This window comes from Giraffa tippelskirchi, chromosome 2 (assembly GCF_054371585.1).
Source record: "Giraffa tippelskirchi isolate mGirTip1 chromosome 2, T2T-mGirTip1v1.2.pri, whole genome shotgun sequence".
Lineage (NCBI taxonomy): Eukaryota > Metazoa > Chordata > Mammalia > Artiodactyla > Giraffidae > Giraffa > Giraffa tippelskirchi.
The window spans coordinates 92,347,843-92,372,015 of NC_137276.1; the positions used below are offsets into that span (position 1 = coordinate 92,347,843).

The window sequence follows — 24,173 nt, forward strand, 5'->3', positions numbered from 1 at the left end:
GCTGGGGCAATGGGATGACCCAGAAGGATGGGATGGGGAGGGAGGTGGGAGGGGGGTCCAGGAAGGGGAACACATGTAAACCCATGGCTGATTCATGTCAATGTATGGCAAAAACTACTACAATATTGTAAAGTAATTAGCCCCCAACTAAAATAAATTAATTAATTTAAAAAAAAAAAAAAGATCTATTCTGTTAGCAACTTCCAAATATGCAATACAGGATTGCTAACAGCAGTCACTATGCTGTATATTTTATCCCCAGGGCTTATTCATGTATAACTGGAAGACTGTACCTTCTGACCATCTTTCATCATTTCACCTCCGCCTCCTGCTGTCCCTGGCAACCACGTCTTTTCTGGATCTATAAGTTTGGTTTTCTTGTTTGTTCTGTTTCTTATATTCCACACGTAAGTGAGATCATTTGGTATCTGTCTCTGTTTGACTTATTTCACAGAGCATCACGTCCTCAAGGTCCACCCATGTTGTTGCAAACAGCAATATTTCATTCTTTTTTATGGCTAACTAGTATAGTGGTATATATACCATGGAATAGTATTCATGTATCTTTTCTTACAAAGTTATTTGAGAACATATGCCACCAAAACTAGAGAGCAAATAAATAACAAAGCAGGAGCCAAGAAACAGTGAATCTAATTCAAAAGTGATCAAATGAAGTCCCCAGATGATAGCTGGGTGGTGGATGCCTGAACAGAAACCAGTGCAGACTGCAGCAATGGGAAAGACTTAGGAAGGACTTTTGCAGCAAAAAGGACTTAAGAGAATACCTCATAAGACAATACCCAAATAAAAGAGTTAGACGAGCGTCCCTACAGATGGTAGACTGTAATGTAAAGACAAGCATAAAAAGGCAACCAGTAATGAAAATAACTTAGTAGTTCAATTACTTTTGAATTGAGAATAGGGGGATGTCTGAGGCATGTGAGCTAAACCCTCATCTAACACGAAAGGAAGTAAAGACAATGTATAAAAGTGGCAAATCAAGAACCAGCAGGAAAATGTAACTTTTAAAAATAAGAAGGGGACTTCCCTGGTGGTCCAGAAGTGAAGAACCCACCTTGCAGTGCAGGGGCCACAGCTTTAATCCCTGGTTGGGGAACTACGATCCCACGTGCTGTGAAACAACTAAGCCTGAGTGCCACAATTAAGACCCAATGCAGCCAAACAAGTAAAATTTAAATTAAAAAATAAAGAAGAAAAATGTTGTAAAAAGTTCAAAAGCATGAAGTTATTTCCTGTTGAAAATATATCCAGAATCTGATAATTTTTCACAGCCTCCAATGCTTCAATCCCAAGCCATGCTCTCCACTCACCTGGGTGACTGCAATGGGCTTTAGACTAGCCTCCTTGGTTCCTCACCTAGAATCTAGTCTCAAAATACAGCCTGAGTGATCCTTTAAAAATCTGTGTGAGATGTTATTTTCTGCTTAAGAACTTCCATCTTGTTCGCTGTGAAAGTCAAAGAGCTGAGCAACAGCCTCTAAGGCCTCCCTGACCTCAACCCCCTACTACATTCTCCCCACTCACTCCCTCTAGCTCCTCTGGCTTCCTTGACGAACTTTTAACACACTGGACCTTGTAAGCCTCAGGGCCTTCCCACCCACTGCTAGACAGTTACATGGCTAGTTCCCTCATTCTCCGAGTTTTCCTCAAACATTTCCCTTTCAACAAGGCCTTCCCAGGCCACTCTATTTAAAATTGGGATTCTCTTAACTTTATTTCCTTTCTCTGCCTTATTTTCCTCCACAGCACTCATTACTTTCTAACACACCGCTAGGTTATAAAAACTCCAGGAACTCAGAAAATTTTCATTTGTTCACTGATGGAAATTAGTTAGAGTGCTTAACATACACACAAAAAAAACATCCTCTGTTGAATAAAGCAATAGGACTGCAGCTAGAATGGAGTAGGGCAGGGAACTACTGTTCTAATTATAGGGCTTTCTTTCCTATTTGTTTTTTAAACCATGAATTATACTTTCACAAAACATCTCTATTTAAATAATAAGTATATATTTAACTATCAAAGGAAAGAGATTTAGGAAGGTAGCTATTAGAAGGTTGGAGAAGGCAATGGCACCCCACTCCAGTATTCTCGCCTGTAAAATCCCATGGAAGGAGGAGCCTGGTAGGCTGCAGTCCGTGGGGTCGCTAAGGGTCGGACACGACTGAGCAACTTCACTTTCACTTTTCACTTTCATGCATTGGAGAAGGAAATGGCAACCCACTCCAGTGTTCTTGCCTGGAGAATCCCAGGGATGGGGGAGCCTGGTGGGATGCCATCTATGGGGTCGCACAGAGTCGGACATGACTGAAGTGACTTAGCAGCAGCAGCAGCTATTAGAAGGTACAGGATCAAAAGGTTTTTAAGATGGGAGTTGAGGATTTTTGCATGTTGACCAAAGGAATCCAACAGAGAAGCTAAACTTTTACGAGAAGGATCAGTAATTGGCACAATGTTTCTGAGGCAGTGAGAGTGGACAGGTGAACACAGATAAGCGGAATGGCAGTTTCCCTTGCCAGAGAAAGAGGAATATCACAGTTGCAGAAACCTGGCGCGTTTCCACTTGAGTATTTCTATTTTTTCTTGAATCAGGAAACCAGATTATACGAAGAAAGTTGAGTTAAGGGTGGAGGTGGGGGGAGGGAAGGAGCTAGTTTTGAATAGAGGTTGGAAATAATCCCTTCAGAGAATTTCAGCAGGTCTTCCAGGCAGTAGATTTGGTCCATTTGAGGAAGGTGATCAAGTATTCACAGTGCTACTTAGTCCTCAGAGGGCAGGCTCAAAGGAAGGGCTCCATCTAGGAATTACATGGCGTCTTCGACTTGCAAGTTTATACAAATAGACTAAGAGGCAGAGGATTTTAGAGTACTGCTAAGTCGCTTCAGTCGTGTCCAACTCTGTGCGACCCTATAGACAGTAGCCCACCAGGCTCCGCGGTCCCTGGGATTCTCCAGGCAAGAATACTGGGGTGGGTTGCCGTTTCCTTCTCCACTAGCTTCTGTAAAATTGAAATGAAAAACTATGGAACTGATAAGCTTGACCAGCAGAGAAACTGAGAGCGAAGAGGTTGGAATAAAATAAAGGGGTCAGTGAACTGGAAGTCCCCAAGAGGCAGACAAATAGTCAGGGCAAGTTACACCAGCAAACAAGAAGGTGATATAGGGAGCTTCATCAGTGATCTTAGCAATGGAGTCCTACACATTCTAAGTAGCAACTGCAGGGGAGAGTGGCTGAGGAATAGCTGCCTATTCATTCAAATGCTAATACCACAGAGTTAGGGAAAGCAAAACGCAGAGAAAACAGGGCTATTCGAAAGCTTTACAAACCAGTAGCTTCGAAAAACTCACAACTGGTAAGACTTTTTTTAGTGATAAAACACCATTCCTCATCCTCACACAAGCACTACTTTGGATCCAAAGACCCAAAGATTTATAATATAGTTTTGCTCTTTAGTCAAATGCTATTTGATTTAATGCAGGTATAAATGTTATGCCTCAATGAACTTACTCATGTACTTATTATACAGGGTAGATTAAAAAAAAAAATCAAATCAACTACCCATTAGGTTTAGACCTCTATGCTTTCCGAAGTTAGAATATAATCATAAATTCCTGATGAATAATCATAATTCTACTTGCCCAGTCCTCTCTTTAGCAGAAAGAGAAAAAGGCAGAACAAACTTTAAGAACAATGTTTTTAAAAATAATCATAATTTGGTACTAGTTTCTGTAACAACTAAATCTTTTACCTTACTCTAAAAAATACTTACGCTTTAGAAATTTCTTAAGGTCATCAATGTATCCTTGATAGGATTCTGAATCAGACTGGCTGAATGAAAAATCCAACGCCGACACTGGTTTTGGAAAAACCATAAGTCCTATAGAGATAAGAGAAAACGGGGGAAATTAGCTGTAGCAAATTCCCTTCTCTCCTTCCTTCTCCTTACACTCTTATCTCTAAAAAGGAAGATCTCAATAAATTATGTGGACGTTGTGTTCACAGGTAGGTTGAGAGAACCCCAAGAACTCCCCACTTATGTCTGACTACAGAAAGACATCTAAAATGAAAGAATCCCAAAGTCTTCAAAGTCACTTCAGACAATACCAATTAGAAACCACCTCTAAAGCTTAGAATTGCTGTTTCTTAGTGAAAAGACACAAGTTTTACTTTGTACTTTCTACATTCATTTTCTATTAAATGTTTTAGGGTTTGCCAACTTGTCATTAATATATGGAGAAAATTTAGCCAATCAAAGTCTAAGGACTTTTGTCACTGAAATTACAGCTCTGTGGAAACATTCATAAAGAAAGCGAACCTTATTCAACAAAAGAGGCCTGTACAATTTAAAATCTATAGTTAAACATGCCTTCCTCGATTTAAAAGCATTAGATCTACATTAAGTCTTGCACAAAAGGCTTAAAATTAAAAACAACCTAAAATTTTCACTAGTCACTAAACATTCCCCATACATCAGTTACTATAGATAAGTCTTGTGTTAAATCTGAAGATAAACACCAAGACTATTTTAGTTTTCATTAAAATTTCTCAGACATCTAATTCATATTAGATCAAATCTATGTCTTTCAAATCCTAAATGCTTGCCTGTGTTGATCTGCAAGGCTCTTGAGTTAAACTCAGTCTGATGCTACCCAATGATGATGAAACAATCAATGTTTCAAAAAGGCAGAGCAAGTTATTCTATATGTACAAAAAAAAGCTCCAATTAGACTGTGCATTCAGTTACTACTTCAACATATCAGATCACCTGGATTTAGATGACCACAACTTTAGCTTCTGTTTTGGAGCTAACTACGCACACTTAGAACATAGATCAGGGCTTCAGGGATCAGGTATTCTGGGGGTCATGCCCACAGCACTGGAAGCCTGGTATGCTGCAGTCCACAGGGTCACAAAGAGCAGGACACAACTTAACGACTGAACAACAACAACATGCCCACAGCATGGCTGTATTAACGTGTTGCACTTATCTTTGCATCCTGTGCAGTAAAATAATTTAAAATCCCATGGCAAAACTATAAACTTTTGATTCATTTAACATTTTCTGAATATTTACGGAACTCAGTTTAAAACTATATACTTAAACGTATATTGAACACATTTTACTGCTTATATTACTCATGCAATTATAAATGGTTCAATATTTCTGAAATGTATCAGCTTATGTTCAACAGTAAGGCAGCAAGAGAAATAATTATCTTAGAATTCAAGTAGGGAGAAAGAAAACAGGGCTACAAAGAGATGAGGAAAAAAATCGGCATAGAGCTGGTCCTAGATACATGGTCAAAAACACTAAAGGAGTTATTCATGATATTTTGATAAAATCAGCTACAGACAAAGGAAAAAAGCCATTAGCACAAATTGGTTGGGGAAACTGGTTCCTTCTCGCTGCTGCTATGGCTGAGAAGTCCACGCAGTGAGCAAGGATCTAGACTAGAGTTCCTCAGCCAGGTCCTAATGACATTCTGGATTGGATGAGTCTTTCTTGCGCGGGGGGGGGGGTGGGGGGGTGGGGGGGGGTGGGGGGGTGGGGGGTGTTTCTCATGCATTGCAGGGATGTTTCGCAACACCAGTAGCATGCCTGCAGTTGACAACCAAAAATATCTCCAGACAGTGCTGAATGGCCCTGGGGGGCAAATCACAGCTGGAACAGAAGCAGTGCTGGAGAGAAATCTGCAGATTCCCACCTTCCCTGACTTGTGTGCCCACTTTGCCTGCTGCCAAACTGCACTCCTCCATGGAGAGCCATCCCTTCACTACAATCTCAGGAAGTTGTTCGTATTTGTGGGAATCAGCAACACTGGGGCTCTGTGCCTTATTGTTACCTACTTCCATAAAACTGACAGCAGCATGAGGACAAGGGCCATATGCAACAATGAAGGCAGAGTTGGCATTCAAAAACCAACTTTAAAAGGAATAAATATGGGAGGGAGAAAATGTAATTTAAGTAAGTGTTCCAGTCAAGATTTTTTCTGTACTAAAGTACATTCTCCAGTATCCTAGAGGAATTTTTTTTCCATAATACAATCAATAGAGAATAAACATTACGTGCACACTCATTTTATTCTCTATTAATAGATCCTTATTTAATACTTACCATTTCCATACTAAGCAATTAAAACCATAAAGCATGTATTTTACAAGACCAATGCTTTAACCCAAGCTAGAGCTGAAATATATATAAGTAAATTACTCAAGGCAAAGTGAAACTGCTACTTAATATTCATAAACATCACTCATAACTATAACTATATTCATCAATATGGCTTTAACTCTCAATATTTATTTCTGCTTACCCTTGGCAAAAGACTCAAGATTTATCAGCCAAGTTTTTGTATCACTGTGTAAATATTAAACGTCTTTATATCAGCATGTAAATATTAAAGGTCTTTATATCAGCATGTAAATATTAAACAAACAAAATCAAAACTTTCACGTTATCTGACTCTGAAGTTTAACATCTCCTACCTGCTCTATAATACAGACTTCCAGAGAAGATAAAATATAATCCAATTTTGTTAGAAGCCGTAATAATCACAGCATAATTACCTGGACTAGGAATCTGGTCACGATATTTTGGAACCTCATCATTCAGAGTCTGAAGCATGGCCCACATTGTGAATGAAAAGAGTGCAGCCAGGAACCCATAAAAGACTAGGTAGAAGAGCAAGATCAAACCTGTAAAAGAAAATAAAACTCATAAAACTTGAAGATATACACATTGTGTGTGTTTGTGTGTGTGTCTGTGTGTAATGAGGCCAAGGTGAAAAAACCAACCAACCATCGCAAGGCTAGGATTCCAAGCTTTGCCATGCACACAGCCAAGTATCTTCATATTCCAAACATTATGAATTTGCCCAAGCAAGGGGTTATTTCAGCAGGCAGCACCCACCCATCCTGTGATCCCCTCGTTTCCTGATATTTCCAAATACAAGCAGCTTCCACAGATCATACTGATTCAAGATCAGAGCTTGAACATTCCAGCACATAAGGGAGTATTTCCCAAAATGAATTTGATGCCCTCTAGAAAGACAAAAGATGATTTTAGGTTGGATAAACTCCCCTTATGTGTATGTGACAAACCAAAGAATGAGCATATCAACCTTGTATTTCATAGTAATTATCCGCATAAATTTGCTTTTTAAAAATGAGCTGATTTAAAGAATAGCCAGGAAACATGCAGAGAAGGCAAGTCATGAAGATAGTTATCAATGAATAAAGTTTAGGAAATACTGGCTGAGTGGAAGCCTCATGCAAAAGTGCAGAGAGGACAAGCCCAGAACAGGCACTCCGACCAGTGGGACTTGACGACTCCACTGCTAAGCACCAAGCAAGAGCTGGCAGACACAAGTTTCAACATAAAGGGCCTAACTTTCTTTTTTTCTTCACAATCTGGAAACACTAAAATCTATCCCAAGCCAGTGATTTCTTTTGTGAACATCTAGAATTATTCTTCTCAAATGTCTATATTCAAAGATCTAACATCGTAAGTGGTCACCATCAAGATTATATGCTACAATACATTGTTAACGTCACACATTTACATTTGAACATTTAAAAACTGATCAAAAAATATTCAATTAATTCCCAGATATGGCAACAGTAAAAAAATTAATTCCTCAGAGCTGAATTAACATCAGCTTTATTTTCCAGTCTTAACATAAACTTGCTTATTAATATTTGTCCTTGAAGAAAGGCTAGAGCAGGCATTCCCAACCTAGGATCTATGGACCCTTCACCCTCACCCATTCTCAGCAAAGATGAACTTCAGAGCTTCTAAGACTTCTATAATAATACATTTCTGAATACATCCATTTTCTCTGTGGAGTGGCTGCACAATATTCTTGTGATGCTCAAAAGACCCTGTGACCCCAAACAGATTGTGGCAAAAGCTAGATAACTTTCATTTGTTACCTGCAGGCCAGAAAACTGTTAAGGGAAAACAGTTAAAGCAATTTCATCTTATTTCAGACTGGCATTCCCCATCCTCCCCCTGCCCCAATTACCAGGAGGCCAAAATAAGGAGCGAAAGGACAGAAGGAAGAAAGGAGCACAGGATGTTCACCTCCAGACAGCATCACTTGCCTACCACATAGAGGGATCCTGCTGCAGAAAAACAAAGGAAGACCAACCTCAAAGAAGTGATCAGTTTACTGTAAGGGAAAATGAAACATGTAAAGCCCAAAAGCTGGTTTAATGAAATACAGGAAGAAAAACCATTCTCTCAGATCTGGCTCTTTGTAGGAACTAACAGATAAATTCCTCCACACAGCAGGCCAGAGCACAAATACATAAATGTAATGAGCGGGGGCAGTGTTCCAACAAAACGTCACTTACAAAAACAGGCAGTCTGAGGCCACAGGAGTTTGTCAACTGGTAAAGTCGATATTAAACTGGAGAAGTTTAACACAGAAGTGCTAAGAGTTTAGTTATTTAGCAGTGCTTTAAAGTCATCTAAAAGTATTCTTATCATGCCATTTTCAATTTTGATTTTCAATTTCCAGGAAAAATAATGTAAATGAAATTTATAAAAGCAACAAGCAAATGAGCACATAGCAAACACGAACAAAAATGTTAAAGAGTCAGGTTCATAAAAACAGATACACAAATTAACAGCCATGTCCCAAACCTGATGCCATACACTAGTGGCCATTAAGTCAATTGTGAATGTAGGTAGTGTACAACAGTAAGTGATTTCTAGCACTGAAGCCAATTTCCCCTACTTGATAAGATCCTATTGCCAAGAACCAAACTTAACATTGAAAAACTAAAATTAACCTCACTTATAAACACCACATCAGGGCTTCCCTGATAGCTCAGTTGGTAAAGAATCCGCCTGCAATGCAGGAGACCCCGGTTCAATTCCTGGATCGGGAAGATCCCCTGGAGAAAGGATAGGCTAACCACTCCAGTATTCTTGGGCTTCCCTTGTGGCTCAGCTGGTCAAGAATCCCCTGTAAAGCAAGAGACCTGCGTTTGATCCCTGGGTTGGGAAGATCCCCTGAAGAAGGGAAAGGCTACCCACTCCAGCATTCTGGCCTAGAGAATTCCATGGACTATACAGTCCATGGGGTTGCAAAGAGTCCAACATGACTGAGTGACTTTCACTTTCATAAAAACCACATATGAAACACCACTCACAAGGATGGCAGTAACTTTTTATCAACTTAATCTTCTTCCTCTAAGGAAAAAAACAACTGGAAAATAAAAACAGAAGTTATAAACTGCTCTTCTTACATGGGGTTATCTTGCAGTTAGTTTACTCCGATGCATCCTGACAATGATAGGGATAAAACTGAGAGTGCCTTAGATAAGGAACGGGCTTCCCTGGTGGCTCAGATGGTAAAGAATCTGCCTACAATGCAAGAGACCTGGGTTTGATCCCTGGGACGGGAAGATCCCCTACAGAAGGGACTGACTGCCCACTCCAGTATTCTTGCCTGGAGAATTCCATGGACAGAACAGCCCTCCATGGGGTCGCAAAGAGTAGGACACGACAGCTCAGTTACAGGTAGTGCAGAGGGGACCTAATAAATATGCCACGCCTGCCTCAGTGCTGGTTAATGTGAGCAAGGGAAGTCATTAGGTTTCATCAAGGCCTGGACATCCACACTCGTTCAACACATTTTGTGTGATCTGACTCCCTACTTCTTGCTCAAACTTCCTAGTTATCTAGATACTAGAAAGACTATGCCTTGAGAATTTCGATGAGAAACAACTTTCCCTGGGTAAATAAATTAGCAATCTGCTTACAGTTTTAAAAAACCTTTTTTAAAGCAAAGGCAGGTATAATTTTTTTTTAATAAATTATATGGACAAGTACAAATTTAAAGTCTTTGTAAGTTTAAATTTTTATAAGGAGCTATTTATTGAGGTATAATTCATATTTCATTCACTATGAGTGGAAGTGCTTGGTCATATGGTAACTCTGTTTAGTATTTTGAGTTAAGTGCTAGACAGTCTTCCAAAGCAGCTGTAACATTCTACATTCCCAATGGCAGGATTCCAATTTCTCCACATCCTCATCAATACTTCCTAGTGGGTTAATTTGCATTTCCCTAATGACTAATGATGTTGAGCATCTTTTCACGAGCTTATTGGTCATTTGTGTCTTCTCTGGAGCACTGTCTATTCAGATCGTTGGTCCATTTTTATACTGAATTGCCTTTTTATGTAAGTTCTAACAGTTCTTCATACATTACAGACATCTTGTCAGATACATGATGTACAACTATTTCCCCCCATTCTGTGGGTTCTCTGTTCACTTTCATGAGAGTGTCCCTTAAAGCAGAAAAGTTCTTAATTACAAGGAAGTCCAATTTACTTTTCTTCTTGGTTTCTTGGTTTTTGGTATTATATCTAAGATACCATTGCCTAAGCCAAAGTTAAGAAGACCTGTAGCTATGTTTTCTTCTAAGAATTCTTAGTTTTAGCTCAAGTTTGGATCTTTGATCCACTGTGTGTTAATTTCTGTACATGGTATGAAGAAAGGAGAACCAAGAACTTCCAGATATACAAGCTGAAACAGAGAACTTTCAGATGTATAACCTGGAACCAAGAACTTCCAGATGTACAGGCCGGATTTAGAAAAGGCAGAGGAACTGGAGATAAAATTGCCAACATCCACTGGATCATAGAAAAAGCAAGAGAATTGCAGAAAAATATCTATTTCTGTTTCACTGACTATGCTAAAGCCTTTGACTGTGTGGATCACAACAAACCGTGGAAAATTATTAAAGAGATGATAATACCAGACCACCTTACCTGCTTCCTGAGAAACCTGTGTGCAGGTCAAGAAGCAACAGTTAGAACTGGACGTGGAACAACAGACCGGTTCCAAACTGAGGAGTACATCAAGGCTGTATGCTGTCACCCTGCTTATTTAACTTATATGAAGAATACATCATGCGAAATGCCAGGCTGGATGAAGCACAAGCTGGAATCAAGATTGCCAGGAGAAAATATCAACAACCTCAGATATTACCACTCTAAGAGTAGGAAGTGAAGAGGAATGGAAGAACTTATTGATGAGGATGAAAGAAGACAGTGAAAAAGCTGGCTTAAAACTCAACATTCCAAAAACTAAGATCATGGTATCTGGTCTTATCATTTCCATTTCATGGCAAATAAAATAGGCTGGGGAGGGGGAGAGTGGAAGCAGTGACAGATTTTCTTTTCTTGGGCTCCAAAACCACTGCGACTGAACAACAAAAGCAAAGAAAGAATTCAATTTCATTGTTTTGCATATCAATATCCTACTGTCCCAGTACCACTTGTTTAAAAAACATTTGTTCCTCACTGAAAGAATTTTCTTAAACTAATTAGCACATTGCTGTTGTTTAGTTAGTTGCGAAGTCCGGTCAGACTCTGCGACCCCATGGACTGCAGCATGCCAGGCTCTTCCACTATCTCCTGGAGGTTTCTCAAATTTATGATCATTGTGTCAGTGATGCTATCTAACCCGTCTTATCCTGTGCTGCCCCTTTCTTCTTTTGCCTTCGAGCTATTTCTATAATTAAAAATACATGTGTGTATGTATATACCCATACACTCAAAGTTTATATATTCACAAAAAATTATGGTAGTATAAAAAAGATTAAACAAGATTAAATAACTTGTCTAAGATTAACCTACCAATAAGAGAAACACCCAGACCAGTACCTCTCCATGTGGCACCTTACCTGGTCTGCTCTCCCTGGGAGCCTCAAGCTATTACCTTTTGCAATCAACACTCCCCTTCTCTGAAGTGCATCATGCAAGCATTCTGTGTTACTTCAGTTGACAAAAATTTACATGGAATAAGGTATCCAAGAGTCCAGTTGCAAGTGATAGACATATAAACAAAGAGAAAGAATCAACTGTCTCTAGCAGGAAGAGGAAGGAAAGGATTTCATCAGAGAAGGACTCCCAGAAAAAAGCAAGTTCGCTCACCAAAATGGAGAACAGGAGGGCGCTCTGGGCCAAAGACTAGATGACTCCACAGCAGGAGCAGCCAGGTGAGTATAACTTTGCGCCTCCCCCTAACACACACACACACACACACACACCCAGCACCTACCAACAGTAGCAGCACCATCTACTCTTTAACAGGAGCAGGGAGCATGAGGCAGGGGCGGGGTGGGGGGAGTCTGGGATTTAAAAACTGGCAAAGGTATTGGATGGGATGATAAAAATCTCAAGGAGTGGAGGGAATCTCCATACCTCGACCAGTTCTTGAGTACCTCTGCCTCACCCCTGAATGCTGTGACAGGAAAGTCTAAATACAAAGAGGAGATGCAGAGATCCAATAATTACCAAATATTTGAGGAAAAAACTAATCCAACCAAATGCAACAAAGAAAGTATAACAAAAATTTACAAAATGGACTTCTACATAACCTTTGAATTAAACAGACAACAAAACATGAAACATTCAAAATACAAAACAATAATGTAGCCAAAGCAGAACACAAAGGAAAATCCACAGCTTTATATGAATTCACTAAAAAAACCCAAGACTAACCAAAAAAGTCAGGTTTTAAATTCAAGACTAAAATAAATTCAAGGAAAGTAAGAGAGATTTAAGATACTATCACAAGTTAATGGAAACAAATGCAAAAAAAAAAATCATTTAATTTGATCAATAAAACCAGTTTCCAACTAGTAAACTTGAGAATAAATGAAACATATGTTTTTGTGAGAAAATAAACATTTGCAAATCAGAAGTTTTTACAAAACAATAAACAGAGCTTTATTCCTAAAAGAGATACCACGTCCAAATGGTTTTAGTTAGTTCTCCCAATTTTCAAGAAATAGATTCTTTTTCTATACATAAGCTATCTCTTTTGGATGCTCCATATGTTACCTAAATCTTTATAAGGCTAGCACTCTCCAGACACCAAAACTAAACAGCCAGTAGCTACACAAGTCTCACACATTATATTTTATTTTACAAATGTTTACATAGAGCTTACATATTATAGTGTGATAATGACAAAGGAACAAAGATACAGATTAGTAACAAAACGCAATATCCAAGAAAGGATCCATGTAAAATGCATGTAAAAAAGTTGGCATTTCTAATCAGTGAGGAAATGATGGGCTATTCAATATACTTTGGGATAAGTGGTCAGGAACAGTGTATAAAAGATTGTTAAGTTTGTAATAATATTTATTTAAACAAGTACAATTTTTAGAAGAATTAAGTGAACATGCATAAACCTCACCTAGACTCTACATAAGTAGACAATCTACTATATTTATCATCTATTCAATAATTACCATCTATTTTTTTATGCATTTCAAGTTGCAGATGTTAGGATACTTAACCCCTGAACACTTCAACATGCATATTAACTAAAGCTGAGGGGAAAATTACATTCAGTGAAGTATACGAATCTGCAAAGTACTATGACATGGATTTTTGACAAATGCATTCACCTCTATGATACAAACTGCTATCAAGATACAGAACATTGCCATCACCCTATAAAGTTCTCTCATGCCCCTTCCCAGTCAATCCCCAGGCCCATCCCAGAGGCAAGCACTGTTCTGAGCTTTTTTCCAGCATAGGAAAGTACTGCTTGATTTAGAATTTCAAAGAAATGAAATGAAAAGTACATTCTCTTCAGTAAAGCTTATTTTCTGCTTAGCCTAACTGTGGGATTCACTCAGGTTTTCCATTATCTGTAGTTTGTTCTTTTTTGGGGGGGGGACTGCTGAGTAGTATTCCACTATGTGGACACTGGTTTGTTTATCCATTCTACTGAACACCTGGGCTATTTCCAGTTTGAAGCTACTATGAATATTTTCATGTATTTCTGTGGACATATGTTTTCATTTCTCTTGGGTAAATATCTAGAACTGCTGGGGCATGGGGTAAGTGTATATTTACTTTTATAGGAAACTGTCATACTTTTATCCAAAGGGGATATGCCACGTATGTTTTAAAAAATATTATAGGTCACAGTGATTACCCAGGAAGAAACTGAGGATGACACTGGACTTACTGACTACTCACATCGATACTGTAAAAATTCAAATAATGAAGTGACTTTTGTTATATGAAAAGAACAAAGCCAAGTTCACACATTTAAGACCCCGTTCAGTTTTCTTGGATTAGCCTATACTGACCACTAACTTCTAAAGCATAGCTCAGCAAATCTCAGCTGCTGCCTGTTTTTATAAATAAAATACTGAAACACAGTTAGGCCGCTAGTTTACATATTGTTTAAGGCCATTTCAAGCTACTAATAGCAGAGGTGAGTAGTTGCAACAGACACTGCCTGGCTGGCAAAGCCTAAAATATTACCTGGTCCTTTGAAGAAAAAGTTTGCAGCCTCCAGTTCAAAAGGGTTTGTTTTTCATTTCAAAGTGACACCTGAAACTATCTCATGTAACTTTTCCCTTAAAGAAGAAACTGAGACCAAAAGATTTTTTTTTAATGATTTATCTAAGCTTAGACAGAGATGTAGAATTCTAATCCAGGTCTATATTCTGAGTCCTAGGTCTGATCATCTCAGTATACTGGTAACCTTCTAAACTTCCCAAGTAAAAATACATATGCCCACAGGCTCACTTTGACTATGATGCCCTACCTGGAAACTCAAAATGAATTAGAAATTTAGTGGAATAGAAAGAATCATGGTGAGCTGAGGGGAATTATGAACAAGTTTCTCCACAAACAAGACTTTCACAGTATGGAGCTATGTCAATTAATCCACAATACTCTCAACTTCATCCAGCCCAACGAATAGGTGAATCACAAGTGGAAACTGACTAAATGACAATTTATCAAAAAAAAAAAAAAGTGTTTACTATGTGCTAGATGCTGTAGGGCTATAACACACACCTGCAAGACCTGCTCCGTGAGAACATCCAGTTAGTAGAAGCAACAGATATAAACAACTCTGATCCAGGGTACAAAGTTTTTAGGTATCACAGATGATGAATGTGGTATCCTTTTCACCTGGGCAAGTCAGAGAAGGCTTGTGGCAGAGCTGGCCTTAGATGCAGGAATCAGGGGAGAATTTACGATGCAGTGAATGGCACAGGAGAGGGAATGAGCAGGGCACTCCAGGCCAAGGGGCCTTAGATACGCCATTTGGCTATGATACAGTAGTATGTGGGGCGTGCAGTATAAAATGACAGATGATATAAGGTTGGAAATACAGTTCTAAGCCAACATGTAATACACCTGGAATACCAGGCTATCTGGAACTGATTTAAACCTGAAAGCAGTGGGGATCCAAATACTTTTGGGGTATGGGGGGGTACCTTGATCAAAGCTGCAGCCTTAGAAATTAATCCGAAACAGGGAGGTTGTACTAGTTTAGATCACAATGATTCCAACTGATGCCCAGGATCTTCCTGGGACTGCACCAGAAGTTAAGAGCCCACCTTCCCCAGTCAACAACACTATGCTTTTTTTTCAGCAGCAGATAAAGGTTCACAAGCCAATGGCCCCATTTAAACTTGGAACAATTTTGAAAGAAAAGTTACAAAAGATCTTCACCTGCTCCTTCAAGTTTTTTTCATCAGAGAATTTACAAGAAAAGACACTGCTGCTGCTGCTGCTAAGTCGCGTCAGTCGTGTCCGACTCTGTGCGACCCCATAGACGGCAGCCCACCAGGCTCCCCTGTCCCTGGGATTCTCCAGGCAAGAATACTGGAGTGGGTTGCCATTTCCTTCTCCAGTGCATGAAAGGGAAAAGTGAAAGTGAAGTCGCTCAGTCGTGCCCGACTCTTAGCGACCCCATGGACTGTAGCCTACCAGGCTCCTCCATTCATGGGATTATCCAGGCAAGAGTACTGGAGTGGGGTGCCACTGCCTTCTCCGGAGAAAAGACACTACCAGATCCTTAAAAAGTGGGGCAGGGTTGGTGGGAATGTTAAAGGCTATGCAATTTGCAACAGGTGGTTAGCATTAAGAATGCCAGGAAAAACAAGCACCCTGGGCTTCCTCTGAATGTGTGCGTGTTCACAAGATACTGCAGGGTGGGGTGAGGTGAGTGAGTGGCAAGAAGGTCAGAGAAAATTCATTCCCGAATTAACTGCAGCAGTGGTAATGAGCTGGGGGTCACCAAGAGATTCTAGAAATGTTATGGAAGTAGGACTATGCCCAGTGACAGTCTTCAAGAATTGCAAACATAGAAATAACTCAGAACTCCAATGGAAGAAGGGGAAAGAGCTCTGTTTATCAGTTGATTAATAACGTAGTGGAGCTGTCTAAGCCTCACTCTCAGATTTATGGAATATGCAAGAAGCAACTGGAGTCTGAGAGATGTTAACCAAGAAGTAAAATTTGTCAGTAACTTTTGCAGTTGTTTTGAGATGAAGAAAATGAAGAGAAAACAAAGCCAAACACAGTGCTTGGGAAATACACTTCAGAAACAAGAAAATCAGAAAAAGACTGGTTAGAGAAGCAAGGAGTGGGAGTAAGGACCACTTTTTATGGGCCAGACACTGACAACAGGCCAGAAACTGGCAAAAGAAAAGTACCTCACTTTGTGGACAAGGGTCTATTCCTTAGCATGGCATCAGCAAAATACTAGGAGTAAGTTATACTTAAGCACCAACTCCACCAATGGCTCAGTAACAAAGTTGAAACAGATATGGGGAGGTTGTTAAGTCAGAGAATTCTTTTCAAAAATATTACTAGTTAAATAGCACCTGTAGGGAGAGGAAGACACTATTAAATAAACCCTCATTAAATCTGAGAGAAGAAAAGTTTAAAAAGAAAAAGCCCCTAGGAAGTTCTCATAAGAGCCATAAGAAGCTAAACAGAGCAATAAAACAGGACGCAGGAGACCAGATAATAACCCTGGTTCTGTTATTCTAATCAGATGCATGACCTAGGCATGTCAAACTCAGCCGAGTCTCCCATGAGAAAGTTAAATGGAAACTTTTTCTGAACACTAAACTATGAAATCCAACAAGTGTGGCAGAAAAAAAAAGGAAAATGCTCAAATATTGGGTAAACCTTTATGCAATGATATACCAAAACCAAAGACACTAAAAAGTATTGCAGAAGACTAATTACATTTAATTAGACTGGGAACATTTCACAATACTGCTCATTCATTCAACCAATTTTTACTACATTCCCACTAAGTGAAAGCAATAGGTTAGGTGTTAGGGAATTTCAGAGGAATAAGATGTGAATAAGAAGCTTCAGCCCAACAAATGTGCAACAACAGTACTGTATGAAAGCATAAATGCTCTACTAGAAAAAGGTATCACTGGATACACTGGAGCACTTGACACAGTCTCAAGGTAAAAAATTATTCAAAAATGTTTACCAGAGATCAGGCTGTCAAAGCTGACATCTGAGTAACTAGATCAAGGTGAAGGAAGGAGGGGTTCAGAATCTAGGAAACAGTCCCAAAAGTGGTAGGAGAGAACTATGTAGAATAGTAGATGACAAGAGAGAAATATGCCAAGACTGCAAATAGTCTGCACATGATGCTAAGGAGCCAGAGGACAATAGAGATTTACATGAAGAGGTGGCTGTGAAACAGCCCACTAAAGATTTCCTATGGGCAGTTGGCTATAAGAATACAAAACAGCCTTAGGGACCAGAAATGCAGTTTCTAAGTCCCAACATAGATACGATACCTAAAGTCACCAGAAACCTAAGTTCTAGCAGTGTGTGTGGATGGTCCCCACAGAGGTGATGGAGGGAGCCAAGGATACCCCCAACAAATCAACCTCTAAAAAGAGGTAGAGGAATAAAAACCACTCCCCTTAAATTTTAAGTGATAAAACCAGGTAGCTAACTGTGCATTTTCACTTATTTATACATTTGAAAAAACTATACATAGGAAAATGTTAACAATGGTTATTCTATGTAGTCAAAGATGACAGATTTTACTTCAAAATCAATGTAATGAATGCCTAATTAGAAAATAATGAATTTATCTTTCAAAGTAAATTTTGTTTTTCTTTATGACACAATTCCTTTTTTAAAAATGCTAGTCTACTCTTGTTACTCTTCACCATGATGAAGAGTAACAAGAGTAACAAGAGTAGACTAGACCAGAAGTCAGAGAGCGGCAAGCAGCTTGAGCGATGAAGCACACCTTCAAGGAATGAAGTATCATACTTAATGCACAGGTGACATCTGCTACATTTAAGCCCATAAAGACTGTTAAATTTTATTGTAAATAAAAAAGTTTGAATAATGAAAAAAAAAAATAAATAAATAAATAAAATAAAATAAAAATGCTAGGTTAGTAGAGGCTTAATCCTAATGGAAACGCTAGAAGTCTATAAAGGGGGAGGGGAAGGGGAATAGATATCCCCAAAGAGTAACCTTCACTTTTAAAAATTATTGTACACGTGATTTTTTTTTCCCTTTTCATACAGTTGTACTGCCAAGTACTCTGGCACACTGTAATAAAATTGTTTGGAAAATAAAAGTGTTAAATGGTCTTTAAATATGATGATACACCACAGTGAAGATGTTACTAAGGACAGGAGGGTTTTTTAAGCTGCTTTTAATACAATTAATACTGAAGCTGCAAATTCAAAAGTCAATTTCAAAGAAATCAAATTATTTGGGGGGTGAGGGGAGGCTGCTCTGTAACACAGTAAAGCACGTACTACTGTAATCACATAGCCTGGTGGGCTACAGTCCTTGAGATCGCAGTCAGACACGACTTAGCGACTGCGCATGCACCACACTATTACTACAGGTATCTGGACTACAACACACACACTTACCCCTCCCTTCCACTATCAATCAGGAAGTGCCGCCTCCTGCCAGGTGATGGCTCAGTTAGCCTCAGCTGTTGCTGCTGCCACACCCACCACTTGACCTTCATTTACAGTCAGCCCACAGGGTAGGGCAAGTCCTGTTACTTTTCCAACAGTGCAAATTTTTGTAAAGTTTCTTTGATACAACATTCCACCAGACAAAGAATATCTTACAAAACTGGGAAAATAAACACACTTGCCTTCTCCCCTACAGTCAAACACACAAGACTGGGATGGAGCCTGATCTCCAAAGCAGAGCATTTACTGAGGCACGACCCAGAATGGGAGCAGGTGATCGGAAAAAAACCGCAATTCATGGGCCTACAATGAAAGAGAAGCACATGAACAAAATGTAGATATTAGTAGTTTTAGTCCAGAATCCTGACCCTGCTTGGAACCAGTACCTTGAGTTTTAGATTAACATTAAAGCATCTACTGAGAGATAACCTTAAGATAATGAAGGCCAAAGAAGCCCACAGGCAGATGTCATTAAATGACATCATGTCATGGGTTTCCCTGGTGGCTCAGATGGTAAAGAATCTGCTTACAATGCAGAAGACCCAGGTTCGATCCCTGGGTTAGGAAGATCCGCTGGAGAAGGAAATGGCTACCCACTCCAGTATTCTTACCTGGAGAATCCTATGGACAGAGGAATCTGGCAGGCTACAGTCCATGGGGTCACAAAGAATCGGACACAACTGAGCAACTAACACTTCAGTGGCATAGTTTAAAAAAACTCTGGCCTTAGAGGGAGTCTGAAGGCCAAGGATTCTATCACTAGCTGAGTAAATTCTGACAGATCAGATCTGTGGGTTCAATTGTCTCACCTATGAAATGAGGGTATAGGGCTACATTACTGGCTTTCAAGCTTTCTTTTGATTGTGAGCCACTGCAAGAAATACATTTTACATCAGGGTATCTAAACATACAAAATATGTAAAGTTTCACAGAAAGACATTTTCCCTTAGAATAAACTGGTAATTTTTCCATTCTATTTCATTCTGTTTTAAAACGTTAACTTCAACACATGCCCACCCCACTGTTTACAATTAAATAACATTAGGTGATCTCTAAGCTGTCTTTCACTCTAATTGTATATAATGCATTTAGGTTTAATTTTGCAACATCAGCCACAAGCTGTTAAATTTTCTTTGTCCTGTATTTTCATAAGTGGCAATTACTTACTCCTGATGTGCTCTACTGGCTCAGTCGGTGAAGAATCTGCCTGCAATGCAGGAGACCCAAGTTTGATCACTGGTTGGGGAAGATCCCTTGGAGAAGGGAATGGTTACCCACTCCAGTATTCTTGCCTGTAGAATTCCATGGACAGAGGAGTCTGGTGGGCTACAGTCCATGGGCTCGCAAAGAGCTGGACACAACTGAGCAACGAATATTTTCACTATTCCTGACTTGCCCTTACGTTCAGCCTGGATATCAGCTCTTAGGAATACTTTGATCATCTACATGGTATTCATTAGAAAGCCGTGAAAATGGAATAAAGTACATGTATATAAGCATTTTGAAACTGCTGAAACCAAGTTTAACACATTAGCCAAATATACAAGAAGCTAGCCAAAATCCTCACACAGCTGTTTTAAAGAAGGCAATGACATGCATCATGAGGTATTTTCACTTTATCCCAAATGTAAAGAGCAAGACTGCTTCTTAAATGTTAATATATAGTGCACTTGGAAAGGAACCTCACTTGGGACAAATGTACTGAAGACTTGAACGTAAAAGATAAAATCAGGAAACATCTTAAATGAATGTCTTTATAGGACCCTTGAGGTAGAGAAAGTTTGTCTGTATACACCAGCAGCCCAGCGAATCTACCCAGGTCAAAAAAAGATGTAATAATCCCCTCCCCCTCATTAATTTCAAAAGCAAAAGAAAACATCTGCAGTAATGAGGTTTAAAAAGAAAAACAAACTATAACATGCTTTCAGCATATAAAAGGTACATAGATTATCCGCAACCCAGAAATTCCACCAGTAGAAACATATTTCAAAGAAATCAATTTACAAAAATGCACAAGGATGAAGGAATGGGGGGAGGGTCCAGTATATACAATATGCACTGGTTTAAAAAAAAATGAAGAATTACTTCTATTACCATAGGTATCTCCCATGTATACATAAGATACATGTCAGACTAAAAAAAAAAAACAGTACATCTAACTATACAATGGAACAGCTATTAAATATGATACAGATCTTTATTTAATAACACAGGAAGAGGCCCACAATATAGTCAAAAGATTATACAGCAACATTTACTGTATGATCTCTGTTAAAAAAAATTAATAACATTATATGCATTAAGTCTGCCCACACATATACTGAAATATGCATAGTGGACTTCTCCAGTTGGGAAGATATCCTGGAGAAGAGAATGGCTACCCACTCTGGTATCCTTGCCTGGAGAATTCCATGGACAGAGGAGTCCAATGGGCTACACTCCATGGGGTTGCAAAGAGTCGACATTACTGAGTGTCTAACAGGGGTAATGAGATCAGGCAACTCACTCATACACTGCCTTTCTGATAAAGAAAGGCAAAAGGATACGCTTTCTCCAGGTGGACCCCATGCTTCAGGGAACACAGCGTAACATAGCGTTGCAGCCTACAGGCACCACTCCCCCACATCTCCTTGGAGTGTCCCTATGCCCGCTGGGATAAGATTATGGATAGTTCTCACCTATTTATGCCATTCTGTGCTGGCTTACTATTATTACAATAAATGCAGAAATTTACTCTTTGCTGACAATTTCCATTTTGAAAATAAACAGTCTTGCCTTCATTCGTCTAAATCTAATCCCAACTTCACTTGTACTCCTTCCACTGCCCTTACATAATCCTGCATTCTGATACCAAATAAAATCTCTACCCCAACAGCATGTAATACAAAGGTTAAAGAGCACACCCTGCATTAAGAAACGTCATTCAAAAAAAAAAAAGAAATGTCATTCTAACAGAAAGTGAAGATACTTATTACTGGAACTGAGAAAGATAGTCTACACAAATTCACCCCTCTTCACTACTCAAATATTCCTTCAGCAAAGAGTTAGTACACTCTAAAAACAAAAATAGTTGTTCACAGTCCCCCCCCCCATTTAATTCTAAATGTTAAGATCTATTTCCTCATCACACTAGTGGGTTCCCCACAGACAGCCATTTGAATAAAAATCGAGATTACCATGCAGTGAGGCAAGGCATCTGTAAAATAATACAACCGCTGGACTAGGATTAAAGGACAACTGGGTTCTTTTCTTGGCTCTGTGGAATATGTAATTTTACACAAACAAAATCACAACCTCTCTGGGGCTCATTTTTCTCATCTCTGAAGCAGGGTTTGGGCTAAAAAAAAACCCTCCAAGGCCCCCTTGCAACTTGTGATAGGGCTTTAAAGCTGTCTTTCTATTCTGGAAGAGCCGACTTCAGGTAGCAGCAACAGTTTATTTCCTAAGTCAGAGCTAATGCACTCTCTTCATGCTTCTCTTCAAAGCGTCGTGCTGAAATAGTGATCCAGTCTAGAAATACTCTCACGCAGAAAAGTCTGTTATGACCAACTAACAAAGTATTTTTCAAAAGAAGAAAAAAAAAGGTTTACTTAAGTTTAAAGGAAAGAAGCACTAATCGGGGGAGCACTAGTTCTTATTCAGACGTTAACAGTTTTTCCAAAAAAAAAAAGAGGCACTCGAAGGCAGCATCACACTGGCGGATGGTTTAAATATTTCTTTTAAAACAAAGAACCCATGCAGAGGAAAACTGCTAGCAAATACAACCATCACACGTTTTGAAGGTACAGGTCAAAAGAAAATAAAAAACAAAAACGTGCCTCTCAGACCGGATTCACTTTCCCCTAATGAAGCACATTGGTAAGGAAGAAAACCTGTGTCACTAAAAAGGAATTAGGGAGGAAGCAACCTTTTTAAGGGTCTTTTCACCGGACAAATTCAACTGCATTTTCGGGTACCGTCTACTTGTGTGCTTAACACAGTCGTGTGCAGCCCACACACTGAACACTCGTTCACACTCTTCCGACCGGCTGGAGTGGCAGCGTGGACGAGTCACAAGATAGCGGCGGGAGTGGAAATTTCCTCTCCCCGGGCGTGGGGCAGGGTCTAGCTTCCCCGAACCGCTCGGCGCCGCCGGCCGCCTCCGCCAGGGCCTCTCGGGGCCGGCGCGCTCCGTACAAAGGAGGCCGGGCGCTCGGCCCCCACGCGCTCGGGGCTCGGGGCAGCGGTCCCCGGCTTCCGGCGCCGCAGGCCCGGGCAGCACGTGCGCCCGCTCCCGGCCGGGAGGAAGGAACCGGCGCGGCCCGACGGGGGCTGCCAGCGGGCCCAGCCGCCTCGCCCCGCCCGCCGGCCCCGCGAGAAATGAATGGGGCCGCGCTACTCCTCGGCCGCCGCTGCCGCTCGCGTTCGAGTCTGGCGGCCGAGACGAAAACCGCTGCGGGCGGCGGTGGCTCCTGGGGGCCCCACGCGGGGAGCCGCCTCCCGCCTTCCCTTCCCACCCGACCCCGCCCGGCGTCCCCCCAGACCGCGGCCGGCCCGGGTGCCCAACGGCCGCCCGCTCACCCCAGCTCTTGGCGGTGCGCCCCAGGAACTCTCCGGTTCTCTGGTTGTAGATGAAGAGCTTCCACTCGGCCAGGCTTTGGTTGAAGGACTTCTTGTCTGTCTTCGTCATGGTGTGTGTGCCAACGGCGAGAGGAGCGGCTGCCGCGGAGGTGGAAGCGGCGAGGAGCGCGGAGGCGCGTCCCGGCACGAGCGGCGAAGCCCGGCGGCGGCGGCGGCGGCGGCGGAAGGCGCGACAGCAGAGGAAACCTTCTCGCTGAGGTGAGCGCTCAAGCGGACTGCGCTGCGCCGCGCCGAGCCGGGGCCGCCGCTCCGGCCGCGGGAGCCTGACGTCTCCGCCCTCCGCAGCCAATCCCCGCGCTGTTCAGGCCCCGCCGCCGCCGCCGCCACCGGCACCGCCTCCCGCCCGCGGCTGGGCGCAGCCGGACGCGGCGAAGACGCCCCGCCCGTGGCCCCGCCCCCCGGCGCGGCCCCGCCCCGCCCCGCGGTACCCGGCCGGGCTCCGGGACGCTCTCAGCTCCTTCATCCGTGGCCGGAGGAAGCGAAAGCTGTGCAAAGCAACTTAAAAAAAAAATCATGAGAGCTTAATAAGAAGCAGGCTTATAGTGACAAGCAAAAGATGAGCGTCCCTGACCCACAGGTTTCTCAGAAGGAGGACTCTGGGGAGATGCTGCGGGCGACCGGGACCCGGGGTCCCCTAGCTCCCTTGCATGCTGCGGCGCGGACGGGGAGAGCGCGGAAGCTACTCCAGGCAGCTAAGTCGCCCTCACCGAGAAGGGGACTTCACCCCTCTCTCCGCAAACCGTTTCCAGGCGTTCTCCTCTG

General features: G+C 41.1%; 1 protein-coding gene across 2 annotated transcripts in view; it reads right to left on the reverse strand.

Moving 5' to 3' along the window:
- Positions 1-23,685, reverse strand: part of ATP1B3 (ATPase Na+/K+ transporting subunit beta 3) — a 37,284-nt gene extending 13,599 nt beyond the window's left edge. Inside the window, exons 1-4 of one of the 2 annotated variants that reach the window (XM_081569630.1) lie at positions 23,352-23,685; positions 18,974-19,094; positions 6,589-6,717; positions 3,791-3,898 (exon numbers count right to left, since the gene is read on the reverse strand). In XM_081569630.1, the coding sequence (XP_081425756.1) occupies positions 3,791-3,898; positions 6,589-6,717; positions 18,974-19,034 (298 nt within the window). In that variant the 5' untranslated portion in view covers positions 19,035-19,094; positions 23,352-23,685. The remainder of the gene's footprint in view (positions 1-3,790; positions 3,899-6,588; positions 6,718-18,973; positions 19,095-23,351) is intronic. The other variant, XM_081569629.1, reaches the window with a different exon arrangement.
- Between the last annotated feature and the right edge of the window lie 488 nt (positions 23,686-24,173).